The sequence below is a fragment of the Paramisgurnus dabryanus genome, chromosome 9, assembly GCF_030506205.2.
Source record: "Paramisgurnus dabryanus chromosome 9, PD_genome_1.1, whole genome shotgun sequence".
NCBI classification, from domain to species: domain Eukaryota; kingdom Metazoa; phylum Chordata; class Actinopteri; order Cypriniformes; family Cobitidae; genus Paramisgurnus; species Paramisgurnus dabryanus.
The window spans coordinates 40,042,811-40,058,588 of NC_133345.1; the positions used below are offsets into that span (position 1 = coordinate 40,042,811).

A 15,778-nucleotide genomic window follows, 5' to 3' on the forward strand; every position below is an offset into this window, starting at 1 on the left:
GGCTGATGCTTGTGCATAGACTGCATACTGAAGTATGTCGCGCTTTACAGCTGCCCAAAACGAAATTGGGTGGGCGTATTGTTAGAACAAACAATTCATGTCCTCATCTCACAGAAATATGAAGTCTAAATCAATGTTTATGGAAACAACAACAAATCATAAAAAGTTACCTGTACCAAGAAAAGTTAATTAAACAAAAAAAATAGTACTACAACTATTAGTTAACTAAACTTAATTTTGTTGCATTTGTATTAAGTAATATTACAATGTTTATTATACTTAAAAAAGGTTGCAAGTTGACTCAACCTAAAACTTCCCATGCAATCACTTGCCTCACTTTTTAGGGCCCGAGCACACCGGGGTGTGAGGACCCTATTGTTCTTCAAGGAGTTATTATTATTATTTTTTTTCTTTTTCTCCGACTTCAGCGGGACTTTAGAGGGCCTAAACATACTCGAAAACTCATGAAATTTTGCACAGATGTCAAGAGTGATGAAAATTTACATGTGGTGTATGCTTTAGAATTAGGCGTGAGAAAATGGCTCTATAGCGCCACCTACAAATTTTCAACGAAGCAGCCCTCGGACTGTGTTTGACGTACAATTACGAAATTCGGTACGCGTCTGTAGCATGACAAGACCTACAAAAAAGTCTCTTGGAGCGAAGCCGTAAACCAAACAGGAAGTCAGCTATTTTGAGTTATTTTTGTGATTTGGGCGCAGTTTTTGTCATTTTCAGGCGTCATACTTTAACTAACTCCTCCTACAGTTTTCGTCGGATCATCTTCATATTTGGTGAGAGTCATCTTAAGGCCTTTGTGATGCTAAATTGCGAAGGATTTGATTCTATATTAAAATTTGTGTCTGTTTCGGCCAGCCAAAGTTTGATGTTTCGCTATGAAACAGGTTCCTGGAACTCATGCATACAGTGTCCGATCTGTCCCAAATTTCACATGATTGCTAAGAGTCCTGACCTGAACACATCTACATAACAATTTTCATTTATAGCCATAGCGCCACCAGCTGGCAACCTGAAGGAACATGTTTTAGCGCCACTTTCAAATATTGAATGAAGCAGCCCTTGGACTGTGTTTAACTTACATGTACGAATTTCGGTATGCTCATGTATTATTACAAGCCCTACAAAAAAGTCTCTTGGAGCAATGCCCTAAACCAAACAGGAAGTCAGCTATTTTGAATTATTTCTCAGATTTTGGCTCAGTTTTTCTCATTTCCAGCAGTCATACTTTAACTAACTCCTCCTACAGTTTTCGTCGGATCATCATCATATTTGGCGAGTGTCATCTTAAGGCCTTTGTGATGCTAAATTGCGAAGGATTTGATTCTATATTAACATTTGTGTCTGTTTCGGCCAGCCAAAGTTTGATGTTTCGCTATGAAACAGGTTCCTGGAACTCAGGCATACAGTGTCCGATCTGTCCCAAACTTCACATGATTGCTAAGAGTCATGACCTGAACACATCTACATGTCAATAGTCACTTATGGTTATAGCGCCACCAGCTGGCAACAGGAAGTGACATGTTTACAATGATTATCCAATGTCTGATCTGTCCCAAACTTCACATGATTAATAAGAGTCCTGGAGTGAACACATCTACATGTCAATAGTCACTTATGGTTATAGCGCCACCAGCTGGCAACAGGAAGTGACATGTTTATACTGATTATGCAATGTCCGATCTTTCCCTAACTTCACATGATTAATAAGAGTCCTGGACTGAACACATCTACATGTCAATAGTCACTTATGGTTATAGCGCCACCAGCTGACAACAGGAAGTGACATGTTTACACTGATTATGCAATGTCTGATCTGTCCCAAACTTCACATGATTAATAAGAGTCCTGGACTGAACACATCTACATGTCAATAGTCACTTATGGTTATAGCGCCACCAGCTGACAACAGGAAGTGACATGTTTACACTGATTATGCAATGTCCGATCTTTCCCTAACTTCACATGATTAATAAGAGTCCTGGACTGAACACATCTACATTAATGTAGAAAAGAAATTATCTTAATATTTAAACTTAGTTTATTTATGTATATCATTTAGACCATTTAGACAAATATTCTGCATGTTTACAAAAATATAAAATGTGTTAAAATTGTGTAGTGTCTCTTTAAAAATTTGGAGACAATTGTGTCAACATGTCAAATTTTCTAAAATAAATTATAATTTTTCTGATTTCATATTTATTTTAATAAGTTAGAAACGTCTCCGCTGTGTCCTGCTGACAGGCACGATGCGTGTGCAGCAGATGAGGCAAATTATGGGTCCTCCGAAGGTTAGACCGTCTCATTTCAGTTCTCTTCGCGAACTTCTGAGCGCCTTGAATGGGCAAGTGCTCACCTTTTATTGCATGCTTAGTAGGGTGCAGCACTTGAATTGGAACACAGCTTGTAAAGCTTGCAACAGGGACTGCGCTCTTTGGTCATATATTGTTTGTTTTCTGTTGGATTTAAATGATACACAGGATTAAAGGAAGATATTTATTCAGAAAACGGAGTAGGCTACGTGGATTGTTATGTCGGACGGACACAGAGCGAGTGGATTGTTTTGTCAGATGGACACAGAGCGAGTGGATTTTTTGTTCGGATACGGAGAGACTGAAACTAAAACTAAAAGCGAGCTCACACATACTATGGAGTTTTAACACGGGTGTACACCGCAGTGTGAATATTTTAGTGGAAACAACAATCGCGGATCGTTCTCTTCCATGAAGCCGATGTAAACATCTAAGAATATATGATCATTTCTTAGATTTATTACCTTAGTGGACTACAAATGCAAGTTGATGTCATACTGCGATTGCTTGGTGAAGATAATTTACAAACATGAGACCGGATGGATTATGACTTGCGCACAATTTTTAAACAAAGGTATGTTGTCCCGTTTAGATTTTTCATGTTCATTCTATATGCACTGTCAGCTATGATGAAGTGTAATGAATTATTGCGCCGCCAACTACAGTCCTGCGACGTCAGATATGTCTTGTCTATTTTTTACAAAATAGAGTAACGCGCGTAACGAACTCATTTAAATTTCAGTAATTGTAATTGCGTTACTTGATTTAAAAAAATAGTGGAGTTACAGTAACGCGTTACTCCCATCACTGATAGTCACTTATGATGCCAATAGTCAGTTACGGTCATAGCGCCACCAGCTGGTAACAGGAAGTAACATGTTTACAATGATAATGCAATGTCAGATTTGTCCCAAACTTCACATGATTGATAAGAGTCCTGGACAGAACACATCTACGTGCCAATATTTACATGTAGTCACTGATACACACACACACTCACTCACTCACTCTCTCTCTCTCTCTCATGCTATCTTACACGATGCTACCTCGCTGTCATTTGTAATTAGCAACAGGAAATGTGGCACATTATACTACACTTTTAAATGGTTCACCTATGTTTACATGCTTAAATGCCTATTTACTACTGTTCCCTTTAATTCTTCTCATGCCACGGCGTGGCGGTGTCAGGTGTGCGAGGGCCCTTCCATCACTGCTTGCAGTTTTAATTATAAGTTAGATCTAGGTATTATTTTTTACAGTGATGGAACTCACTCATATTTGCTCTTTCATATTCAAGATATTTATTGCTATGAAGAGGTTTAATTGTTTTTTTGTCAGTTCAGTAAATTCGTCTATCTAACGTAACATGGGAGATTCACTGTTACTATGCTGCTTTTGTTTGTTTCCTTCATTTTGGTAAAACTTGAGTTAATTTTCAAGAGTCAAGTCTGATATTTAATTGTGTTTGTTGTTTCTTTATAGCTTTTTTTTACAGAGGACCCCGAAGAATTTGACCCTCGCATCAGCGAGACTGAGTTTCACATCACATCTAATGATCTAAAACCAATTCAAGTGATGTTTTATAGTTACACCATGCACATATTTGACAACAACGCTTACTGTTTTGCACAGATCCAATGGTAGCTTACATTTTTACAACCAGCTGCCAAACTGCATGCACAGGACCTCGTATCCAATCCAACAACTTACCCGATCTGTGTCAATAAAAGTGCAAAGACTACTGATGTCATGACAAAACACACACAAACAATATATTTATTGCAAATTAATTCCACAGAACTAATAACAGAGGAATTATGTGAGCTTGTGTTGTGAAAATAAAAGTATAAAAACATTTAAATAACAAAACGAAGCAAACATGTCCAGTACAGTTAGTAATACGCTGGAAGATAAAGAAGAATTGGGTCGACAAAAAAAGTGGTCAAATTTGTGCAAATATTTATAGCAGTTTTACAGACTTACATTATTGATCTAAAATATAATAACTTAAGAAATGCATCATTTAACTACAATAAGACTTACATATATTTGACCCAATACGCCATTTGAGCTCAACAGGATGGGGTTTGTGAAACACAAGCAAACGACAATCTGAATTTAAGATGTGGGGATTGTAGATTCGTACCAGTTCAAAGTTGAAGAATACAATGACATTGCCTGAATTATTGTTCTGTCGAATGACACGAGTCTAAGCTAAGTGCTATATTGGGAATGATAATCTGGTTTGGGGGTCAAGGCCACTGGATGCTGGTTAAAATGCTCTCTGCATGTTTGGTTTGTATGGATTTATGCTTGGATGAATGATGGTGGAACTGAATGAGTAGACAGAAACCACACAAGACGAGAGGAATGAATAAAGGAGGTCTGTGGTACCACCACAGTGTTAAGTGAACTCAAGTGACAATTAGTCTCTACCACAGACAGTGGATATGAATGAAGGGTGACCACTACCACATTTCTATTGAAGCCTCACAGTACCACATTAACATTCATGTACCTTTCAGTCAATGCATTGACATATCATATGAACATTCAGGTCACAGTGTGTTACAAAAACATAAAAAAGACAAATGAACAGGAACTAGACAAATATAAATTCTGACATCGAATGGAAAATTGTGAATATTGCATAAACCGTTCATGTTCGTCTCTTTATCAATGCTTTATAAATATTTTAAATCTTGATTAAGAAAATATCTTCTTACAAAACATACACAATCCTTTTTTTAACTAGCATTTGTTCAGAACAGAACATTCGGACAGCATAAAATAAAAAACTTCAATCGATTTTTCATCAAATATCAACACTTTGCAGGTCTTGCACTCCCTTATGATTTAAATCAAAGAATTAGATGTTTTTATACAAAAGGTCAAATTAAAGATGACGCTAAGTACACTTCAAATGCATGCTAACACACATATACTAGCTAGCTTTTAGCAGATCTAAACTAGTGCTTCTCAACTGGTTTTATTATACAACGTTGCATTTCATAATTCATACATTTAAACCTGCTTTTAATATAATCAGAGTACTTTGTGATGTCTTGTTAATGGTTTCTGAAGAAGAGGGCACGTCGTGCAACCTGGTCATGTTGGCGTCTTTGTAAATTTGGTTTAAACAACCCAGCATTTTGGGTTGATGAATGTCAGCATTGTGTTTGTCCCTTTTTGAACCATTTTGGTTTATGTAAATAATTATGAGTGCACCTTCTATCCAACAATTAATCCAATAAAAAATGTCCCTTATAAAAATTGATAAGCTTAATTTTGTTATCTTATTTTTTTGTACAATTTTATTACGGCTGTCAAAAGTAACGCATCAATAACATGTTAATGTAAATTCATTTAATGACACTAGTTTTGTGATTAATGCACAATTTCTATTTGACCTAGCATGTTTTTAAATAAATTGAGAAGCAGCCTTAGACAGTAAATGGTCAGCAAACGTCTAAATGATCTTTATTTGTACATTTTCTGGGATGCTTAACTAATACAAAGGATGTGTTCTCACCCACTTGTGCGTCTCAGATTTTATTTTCAGTTTTAAAACATGCATAAATTAGAAAACAAGTGCAGGACTTGCTTGATGTAAAAGAGTTAATAAGAGCGAAAAGACTCGAAAACGATCTTCCTTGCGCTGACGGACACATCTGAGGCATGCACACAGGCGCGCAACCCCGATATATGCATACATAGACAGTCTTACAGTTTTAAAAATATCTGTTTGCACAAGAATATAATCTGTTATGTGTTAAGTAAATGATTAATTAACTGTTGGGGAAAAATATCTGATATTAGATCCTTGCATTACAGTAGATCTTAAAACTCAATGTCAATCAAACAATAAAACAAAGAAAAAAGTTGAACATATATTGATATTGTTTTTGACTTTGTGTGTGCCAAATCTATTAGTTTAACCAGTAATTTTAAGGTATGGATGCAGTGATTTTTTTTTTCAAAATAATTTTTGCTGACTCTTTCACTAATAATAAACGTACATTTGCATAAAGCATCCATATCTGTCCATGCACATGTTGATTAAAGTATTTAAAAACTGTTAAATTAATCTAAATATAGAACAAATAAAAATGTGTGTTTAAATTGCAATTAATCACGAGTTAACTCATGACAATCATGTCATGATTAAATATTTTAATCGATTGACAGCCCTTAATTTTTATCGATTTTATTTAGTTTAATTTCTGTGCTCTCTTCCACCCTACTAGAACAGATCTGTGCCCTGTTTTTGTATAATAAAAAACCAGTTTGAGAATGACTGATATAGACCGCTATAGGCAGAAAAGCAATGTGACATATTATTTCCAAAGACAATACAGCAAGTCAAAACCCTTCTCTTATGAGATCTGTGACGTATATCAAACTAGATTGATTGTAAGTGTAGACCTGTAATCTATCCGAACATAACAGGACAATCCAATGGAAAAACTGTGACATCACAAACATGACACACGTGATTGTGACTTTACACCAAACAATTTACAGTAGCCTCTTTCACACAGTAATTCTGGTAAATTACCACGAATTTACCAGAATTAATTTACCAGTAAATACAAAAATGTGCTGTTCACACATGCAGTGACGTTCCGTCTTTTTACCAGTAAGACATCATTCACACATCAGTATCAAAATACCGGTAAACTCGGAGAGAAAGCGGAAGTTACCTGTGGCGCGCGGCCGGCGAGCTCCGTCCGTGTCGTATTTGTAAACGGCGGGTTATGACTTAATATCCACGGCCCGTATTTTGTTGTTTTCTCATCTGTGGCAAGCGGTCGCGAAGTTGCTCGTGACCAAACAACATTGCGTTAGGCGGCGTCAAACGGAACCTGCGCGTTTGCACATTAGGCTTCACAGATGGTGTGCTAAGGACGTCGGCAATTTGGCAATTAGATGGCAAGCTGTTTTAAACTTTGGTGAAGAAATGTGGATGTTAACTTCAGGTGTGCTCGACTTTTAATCAACATGTGTGTGGAAACGTCTGTAAACAGTCTGGGGGAAACCGCGTCACCTGTATAAAAAACTTTCTGATTGGCCCGCCCGATCTGTCAGCGCGGTCTGACGTCATCTAAATGCCGGTAATGCTATATTTTTCGTTCACACACAGCGCTTACCGGCAAATTACAGTTAATCTTACAACCTGTCTTACTGGTAAATTGGGAGCACTGATTTACCGGAAAGGTTCTGTTCACACATGACATGTTAACTGCAATTTACCAGTAAATTACCAGTAAAGACTGTATGTGTGAAAGGGACTACTTGTAGCTCTGTTCCAAACCTTAGTGAGCTGCTTGCTGTCTACATAGGCGGCGTACGCTTCACACAAATACTCTTTTAAACTACTCACGTAGTAGTGCACGGATAAACAACCGTTTCATGTTAACCCTTAACTGGCGCAGCTTTTCTTGAGGGGGGAGTTATGTACACCTTTAAATTAATATAACATTAATTAATTTAGTAATATATATATATATATATATATATATATATATATATATATATATATATATATATATATTTAGGGCTGTCAAAAGATTAATCGCGATTAATCACATCTAAAATAAAAGTTTGTGTTTACATAACATATGTGTGTGTAATGTGTATAATTATTATGTATATATAAATACACACACATTCATGTGTATATTTAAGAAATATTTGCATTTATATACTGTATAAACATTTATATAATTTATATTATATAGAAATATAAATATTTTATATAGAAATATAACCAATTTTTCTTAAATATATACATGACTGTGTGTGTTTTTATATATAAATATTAATTATACACACTACACACACATATGTTATGTAAACACAAACTTTTATTTTAGATGTGATTAATCACGATTAATCTTTTGACAGCCCTAATATATATATATATAGATATATATATATATAGATATAGATATAGATATATATATATAAAGATATAGATATAGAGGTGAAAATATTAAAAAATATATTTTATATTTAATAAAATAGAGGTGAAAATATTAAATATTTTTTTTTATATTTTAATAAATTAAAATAATTCAATAAAGTATTTATTTTATACATAAAATGATCACAAAAAGTAAGGTTTTAGTGGTTTTACCAACAACAGCCACTAGGTGTCAACGGTTTGCTTGCTGCATACTCGTCACAAATTATTAAATTACTGTCACTGCATTATTATAACTGCGTTGGTATTATAAAATATTTTAAATATGAAACTTAATTCTTAGACCTTTCCAATGCTATATAGTTTGTTTTGATAGACTAAAATGTACATGAAAAATATTGATGTAAATTCAGGTGTCCCGCTCACAGGACGGCGCCAGTTAATGGGTTTAAGCAAAGTTTTGTCAAGCAAGAGTATGTTTATACTTGATTTGTCTACCATATTGAATTGTTTTAACTTTGTTGCAAGGTATTATGGAATTGCATTCTCTTTGACTAAAGGCTAGATGGTGGCAAAATAACTTGAAAGATGCACCTGCCTTAAAATGTTGGTTGGCTTACTAGGTTTTGGCACAGAGCTTAAGACAGCATACAATAAAATATCCAAATGTTTGTCACGGTAGTTACGGGTAACAATGCTTACAAAAACGAATAAAATTTTTCTTCATGGTTTATCAAAATGTATGATGCCCCCAAAATGTACATCAATGAAATATAGATATTCATTTTCCATTTCTATAATTATAAAACTACATGTATACCCTTTTCAAGTCATGAAAACCTACAAAACAACTTCTTTGGCGTAAGAAAAATAGCTAGTAAAACTCTACCGGATATGAACGACGCTATCTACAGAACATTACACAAGAGCTGATCATGTAACTGATCAATATTGGGAAAAAAGATTGATACCACGTATCTAAAACAACCTCATCTGGAACTTTCCAAATATCTAAAGTGCTTCTGAGTTACTCCCTAATTCATACACAAGTGTGGGACTGTACGTACCTCCACTGAATTTATAAGGCAGATTATTTTTATCAACCAGACAGAAAATCACACACACACACACAAAAAAAGGAAATGACATTAAGGGATAATGACAATAGGAATAAAAATATGAATATTCCCTTTGACGGAGTTAATCTTTAACTGATGGAAAAAGAAAATAAATCTAAGGTGGAGTTCTTTCATAGAGGATTTTAGCAGCTATAATTTCTCAGACAAATTTGCCATGTCTGGACTTTCACAGCCTGGTTAGGAATGAATAAGAGGTGCTGAGAATCGTTTCTTGCTGTGCGAACCGACCCTTGAGGTTACTGAACAATCTTAAATAATGTATATCTCTGCACACAAACACACAGGAAAGAGCTCAGATGTTCCCATCGACAGCGACTCACGGATACTTCATTCGACTCTCGACTGGCCAAATTCTTCCACGTATGCCGTGACACTGGATTCAGTCACGTGTGGACTCTGGCACCTGTTGTCTAAATGTTCTCAGAGGTTCTGCCTGGACGGTGCTCCTCCGTGTTGACAAACACAGCGCCATCTGCTGGTGTGGCTGTATCTGTATTACTTGGTCCCATAGCCAAAGTGTTACGCTGTCTTTCCCACTATAGGATTCTCACTGCAAAAGATAGAAGTGGAGAAAATTTAGACTTTTTGCATTTTACTACATCATTCAAAAGTGAATGGCTCAAAAGATATTATTGGGAAATGTTTTGACCTTATAGGGATACTTCCAAAAAAAGTAAATAATGTTTTTTTAATGTAAAAATAAAACAATAAAATACTTTGTTAAGTTTCTCTTTTGCATACTTTTAAATTTTCTTCTAATATTTTTACAATGATGACAATTAACCTCACTATAGAGGTCTTCACGGGTTCACTTAGATCCAAAAACCCGAGGTCTAAAAGTTTCATGTCTGTCTTGGGTATAATAATAGCGGCATCGGGTCTCGAGTCATTTTAAGTAAATGTGCAAAGAGAGCTTGTGACATTGTGTGGCTGGCGGTAGGTTAATTTTCATTGAGTCAGATCTGTCAATCATTTTTAAATGTACATTTTAGCGGTTACCTCTGTATCGTCGTCAGATAATAAATAAATGGAGCAGCTGTCCAAATTGGTTTCGAGGCCATGCCCGGGTTTCTTTCTCTCTGACTGGCGCATGCGGGGCTGCATACTGCACACACTGTTTACATTCGGCTCCGGCCGGGTTAAAAAAATTATTGCCACTGGTTCAGGTCGGACTCGGGTCTAAATTTCTCAGGTTTTTCTCGAGTCGGGTATTTCTTTAAAAAAACTTTGTATGCACGTCGGGTTCGGGTAAAAAGTGATTTCGGGTCATTTCAGGTCGGGTATATTTCTTTGGACCCGAGAAGACCTATACACTATATTGCATTTAAATACCATAAATCTAGTTGCTTTTAAAATAAAATGTTATTTTGCATTTTAATTTTGTGTAAAAATATATATTATTATATATTTAGATATTATTGATTGTATGTTTATTTGTTGACTATGAGACAAGTCATGATGTTAAAAATAATTGTGGTTTCACACAAAGTGAAAGCTGCTACTAAAAAAAAACTTACTTCACTTGGTCACAACTAAAAAAAATGTTTTATAAACTTTCTCAAGGTAAAAAAAACTTTTAAAAATTTCTTTAAACATTTAAAAAGTAAAACAAAACTTTTAAGGTGTTAGTAGTCATTTTTAAGCTGATCCAACTTTTACTTTTAACAGTGTACTGAACATGGAAAGTCAAACTTAGTGCACTGCATTGTGGGATACAGTATGCACTGTCCTGTATATTACCACGTTTTGGCAATGTAGAAGCTCATCTTGATATTCACAAACACATCACATTTGCATACTATGCACAATAGACCTAAAGCCGTATGCTATTCTTTAAAGGAAAAAAACACAGTTTTTCAATATTTTTACTATGTTCTTACCTCAACTTAGATGAATGAATACATACCTATCTTTTTTCAATGCGTGCACTTTTAATCTTTGTACAGCACTTCCTGAATGTGTTAGCATTTAGCCTAGCCCCATTCATTCCTGTGGCTCCGAACTAAAGTTTTATTTTGTGCCACCATACTTACTCGTGTAACTACTCATGTAACAGTCTTTAAATAGAGAAAACATGGAAGTGTTTGGTTGCTTCTAAATTCATCACTGTTTGGATCCTAAGGAATGAATGGGGCTAGGCTACATGCTAACACATTCACAAGGCACTATACAAAAGTGCACGCATTGAAAAAAGATAGATATGAGTTAAGAACATAGTAAAATATTGAAAAACGGGTGTTTTCCTTTAAATAATGTAGTGATTGTCTTACATAGTGCCTGGCTCATCGGTTAGCGCTCCCTTTAAGTCGTGATGAGCCTGCAGTTCCTCTAGGACGGCTCTGAGCTCTGTAATGGTGCGGAAGGTCTCTTTAGGGTCCTGTATAGTGAAGGCCGAATACTCCTCCTGCTCCTTCTGTTGCCCAAGATAGACAGACATACCGGCACAGGCATCTGCGGACAGACACATGGATTCAGTCACATGCTGATTAAACGCAGCCCATGTGCTCACCTGGAAGCGTCTAACATCATTTTTAACACAAGACAAAGAAGCGTTTAACTTAATGTGGCTTTAACGGTTACAGTCAAAAATTTGGACACGCTTGACTACATTTTTGTTGTGGTCCTAAACACTTTTTGCATTTTGAATATAGTGTGTTTGTGCCTATGTATGCATGTTTTTTTTACTAAACATTTATTCAGAGTATGTTCACGCTTTTGGTTTGATCAAAATGAACTCTGTTCGATTGCTCAGTTGGTGCAGTTCATTGGAGTAAGTGTGAACGCTGCCACCTGAATATGGGTTTGATCCGCTTCCAAAACTCTGGTGCGATTCGACTTAAATGTGAAAGCAAGTCGGCCAAAGACAAAGTGATAACAAGATGCGTCCCCAATAATAACAACACAATTTATAACATGGCAAGAGCGTTTATTATATCTTCGTTTGCACATATCACATAGGAATTCCTGTTAATGTTTAAACATTTTATAAGAACGTTACAAGTTACTTTTTTCAGTTTAAAAATACCCATATCAGGGCTCCAGACTAACTTTTTTCACTAGGAGCACAGTGGCCCCCAACTGAAAATTTTAGGGGCGCAACCAGAAAATTTAGGGGCACACACCGTAAATCAACATGCTAACCAAATATTCACATTTCTACTAATTTCCACTGTATTACTAATAAATACTTTAATGATAGATGATAGAAGTACAATGTGCTGTTTCAAATTCAGTGTCACATTTTATTGTGCACTTTTGGAAAAAAAGGTCAAATTTACTTGTTGCACATGTGGGACTGGATGTAAAATTCAGTGGCACACTCTCAAATTTTAGGGGCAAAATGCCACCATTTGGGGGCAGTCTGGAGCCCTGCATATGTACACTAAGGGGCAACCTGGCCTCTCTATTAAAGCTAACACAGAAGTGACTTAAACTGCAATTCATCGACTGGCCACTAGAGGCTGGCTCCAAAAGAGAGTCAATCCCATAGACCCCCATGTTAAAATTCCCAACTTTACTGCAGAAATAAATATGTTTACAGCTTAGTGAATTTTTTTCTAACTCATCTATTTAAATCTCCAACATGGTGGAATTGTTTTGATGACTGTGGGAAATATCATTAATAAAAAATGAATGCGTGTCTAAACTTTTGACAAACTACATTTCCAAGTAAAATATATTCAATGATGGGAATAAAAGGGTGGGACTCTGGGTTTGATTGGATGGACTGTAAATGAAAATACTGGACAGGATTTTATTGGTTAATAGTATTTTTTCCCACCTGTGTGGCCTTGATTTTGTCAGCAGAAAAGAAAATGCATTGCAGAGGATGAAATCTTTTTACATTTATTTCATTATTATTTCATAATAATTGAATTGTGCAAAATAAATGATTAAAAAGCAAACCAGGTAAACGCATTAGGTTTTATGCATTCATACGCACCCTCCATCTTCTGTAGTCTGGAGAGGTTAGATGAGAAGAAGAAAAAGATTCGCTCCGTTTCTCGGTCACAGTCGATGTCAAGTTGAATATTAGCCAACACTGTCCTATAGGACACCGAATAAACAGGTAACACATGTCATGCACAGTCATATAAAACTAACAGTTATGTGTTCATGTTTAAACCGAAACCAAATGCAAATTCCCTGCCCACCTCTCATACATTCAGTTAATAAAATGTCTTACGCTGTGCAGGGTTTGCAGCCCGGGGCGTTCTCGTTCGCTTCCTTGCAGCATAACCAGGACGCATTGACATAAGCAGAGGGGTGAAACACACTGAGTCTGCCCGGGTTACAGCGACTGACCTGACTTAACACCTCTATCCAGCTGTTGGCCTCCACACAGTTCCCCGCCTGAACATATAGAGGCTTTTCTGAATGGATTACCTGAAACATCTGGACACAAATATTTGAAATTTCATTTCACAAGGAGACATTTCACAATTTACATTTTAAGATAAATCGTTGGTGTCCTCAGAGCACATATTTAAAGTTTAAGCTCAAAATACCATATAAATAATTTATTATAACATGTTTAAATTACCATTTTTGGGTGTGTCTTTTAAAATGCAAATGAAATGCAAACACTGATCACCATAATGGTGGTTTGTTGAAACTGAAACTCAATTGCGCTGTCTATTATTTTCTCTCTCTCTCCTTCTGCACTAAATGACAGTGTCGTGGTAGGATTATGCAGATTAAGGGGCGGTATTATCCCCTTCTGACATCACAAGGGGAGCCAAATTTCAATAACCTATTTTTTCACAGGCTTGCAGAGAATGGTTTACCCAAACTAAGTTACTGGGTTGATCTTTATCACATTTTCTAGGTTGATAGAAGCACTGAGGACCCAATTATAGCACTTAAACATGAGAAAAATTTGATTTTCATGATATGTGCATTTGAGGTACACACTTTATCAGAATACTGACCATTGGGAATATGCACTGCACAAACCTCATTGTTAAATACTCACGTTTTTGCGGTTAAAGGCACTTTCTTCTAGTTTCTCCACACCGAGGATGTTTTTTACAGGAATGGTGCACAATGCTTCTTTCCCTGGACAAAAACAAACACATTCACATTAAAATCACACTTTATCAGCAACACTATGAAATGAATTTACAATAGCAGACAATTACAGAGCGGACACAACATCTGGAGATTGTGTCTCTTAAACAAATACAAAATTTGCTCAAGAATCTTGTGATGGCCCATGACCCACAGAGCTGAAAGCACACCAGCCCGTCCATGCCAATACAAACACAGACGGTTGTTTCTCATGCACATTCTACATATTTGTCAAACTCTTATTTTTATCACTTCTGCTGATGTACAATATTTTTACCACAGCACAGCCAAAATATGCAAATGCCTGAGAACCACAGCAACACACAGACAAATGCTTTCAGCTGGTTTGAGAGATGTCAGGCTTTCTTCTTTAAAATGATTTTCTGTACTAACGTCGACAAGGTTTGTATTGCCACTAGGCATGGGCCGGTATAAGATTCTGGCGGTATGATAACCTTTAGCAAAAATACCACGGTTTCACGGTGTTGCGGTATTGCCATTGCAACACTAAAATGTGTTATTTTCAAATGCCAGGTACAATAAAGCCTTTAAATTATAATATGCTTTCAAAACATATATAATATTTTCGTAATATATATTAAATGTAAACATCAAATCAATCACATGACTTCATGAATTTTCTATAAACACAGCTCATACCTTGGAGACGGTATCACAGAACATTTTAGTGGTTTTGAAACCTTGACTGTTTTAAACCTCGGTATACCTTGAAACCGGTAATCGGCCCATGCCTAATTGCCACCGGCTGGATGGTTTCTGGTAAAATTATTCTTTATATCAGTATGCTTGACTTTCCAATGAAACATTTACATTATCCGTAAATAATTTCTCCAGTCCCGAATGCTGTTTTGCTTTATATATAAAAAAGTCCCTAATATCACTTTAAAATGCATTTGCAATTCATTTTTAATGCATAATTTATGCATAAAATCACTGTGTAACTTTCTTTTTAATCTTATTTGTAACTTTGTAATCAACATTTTTAGTAGTATTTCAAGGGAGCCATAAACTACTGTGGCAGAAAGCCATGGCTTTCAACTTCCTATGATAAAAGGGCAAAGATAAAAAAACAGCGATTTGACATTTAACACTATCAACTTCTGAATCTCTCTATATTAGATTGACATTATGCATTTGGTAGATGCTTTAAACCAGTGCTTCTCAAACTTTTTCAGCCCAAGGACTACTTTATCTTCCAATTTTTTTCTGAGGACCACTTAACAGAATCCCACACTAACACGCCCCCCAAAAACAACAAAATAGGAAGGATAAGCTAAATTTAAGTTTAA

General features: G+C 35.9%; 1 protein-coding gene across 1 annotated transcript in view; it reads right to left on the reverse strand.

Annotated features, from left to right (window-relative positions):
• Positions 1-8,321: 8,321 nt before the first annotated feature.
• Positions 8,322-15,778, reverse strand: part of rasa2 (RAS p21 protein activator 2) — a 57,787-nt gene continuing 50,330 nt past the window's right edge. The window contains exons 20-24 of the mRNA XM_065265083.2: positions 14,374-14,456; positions 13,585-13,793; positions 13,342-13,445; positions 11,669-11,849; positions 8,322-9,948 (exon numbers count right to left, since the gene is read on the reverse strand). Coding sequence (XP_065121155.1) covers positions 9,918-9,948; positions 11,669-11,849; positions 13,342-13,445; positions 13,585-13,793; positions 14,374-14,456 — 608 coding nt within the window. The 3' untranslated portion in view covers positions 8,322-9,917. The remainder of the gene's footprint in view (positions 9,949-11,668; positions 11,850-13,341; positions 13,446-13,584; positions 13,794-14,373; positions 14,457-15,778) is intronic.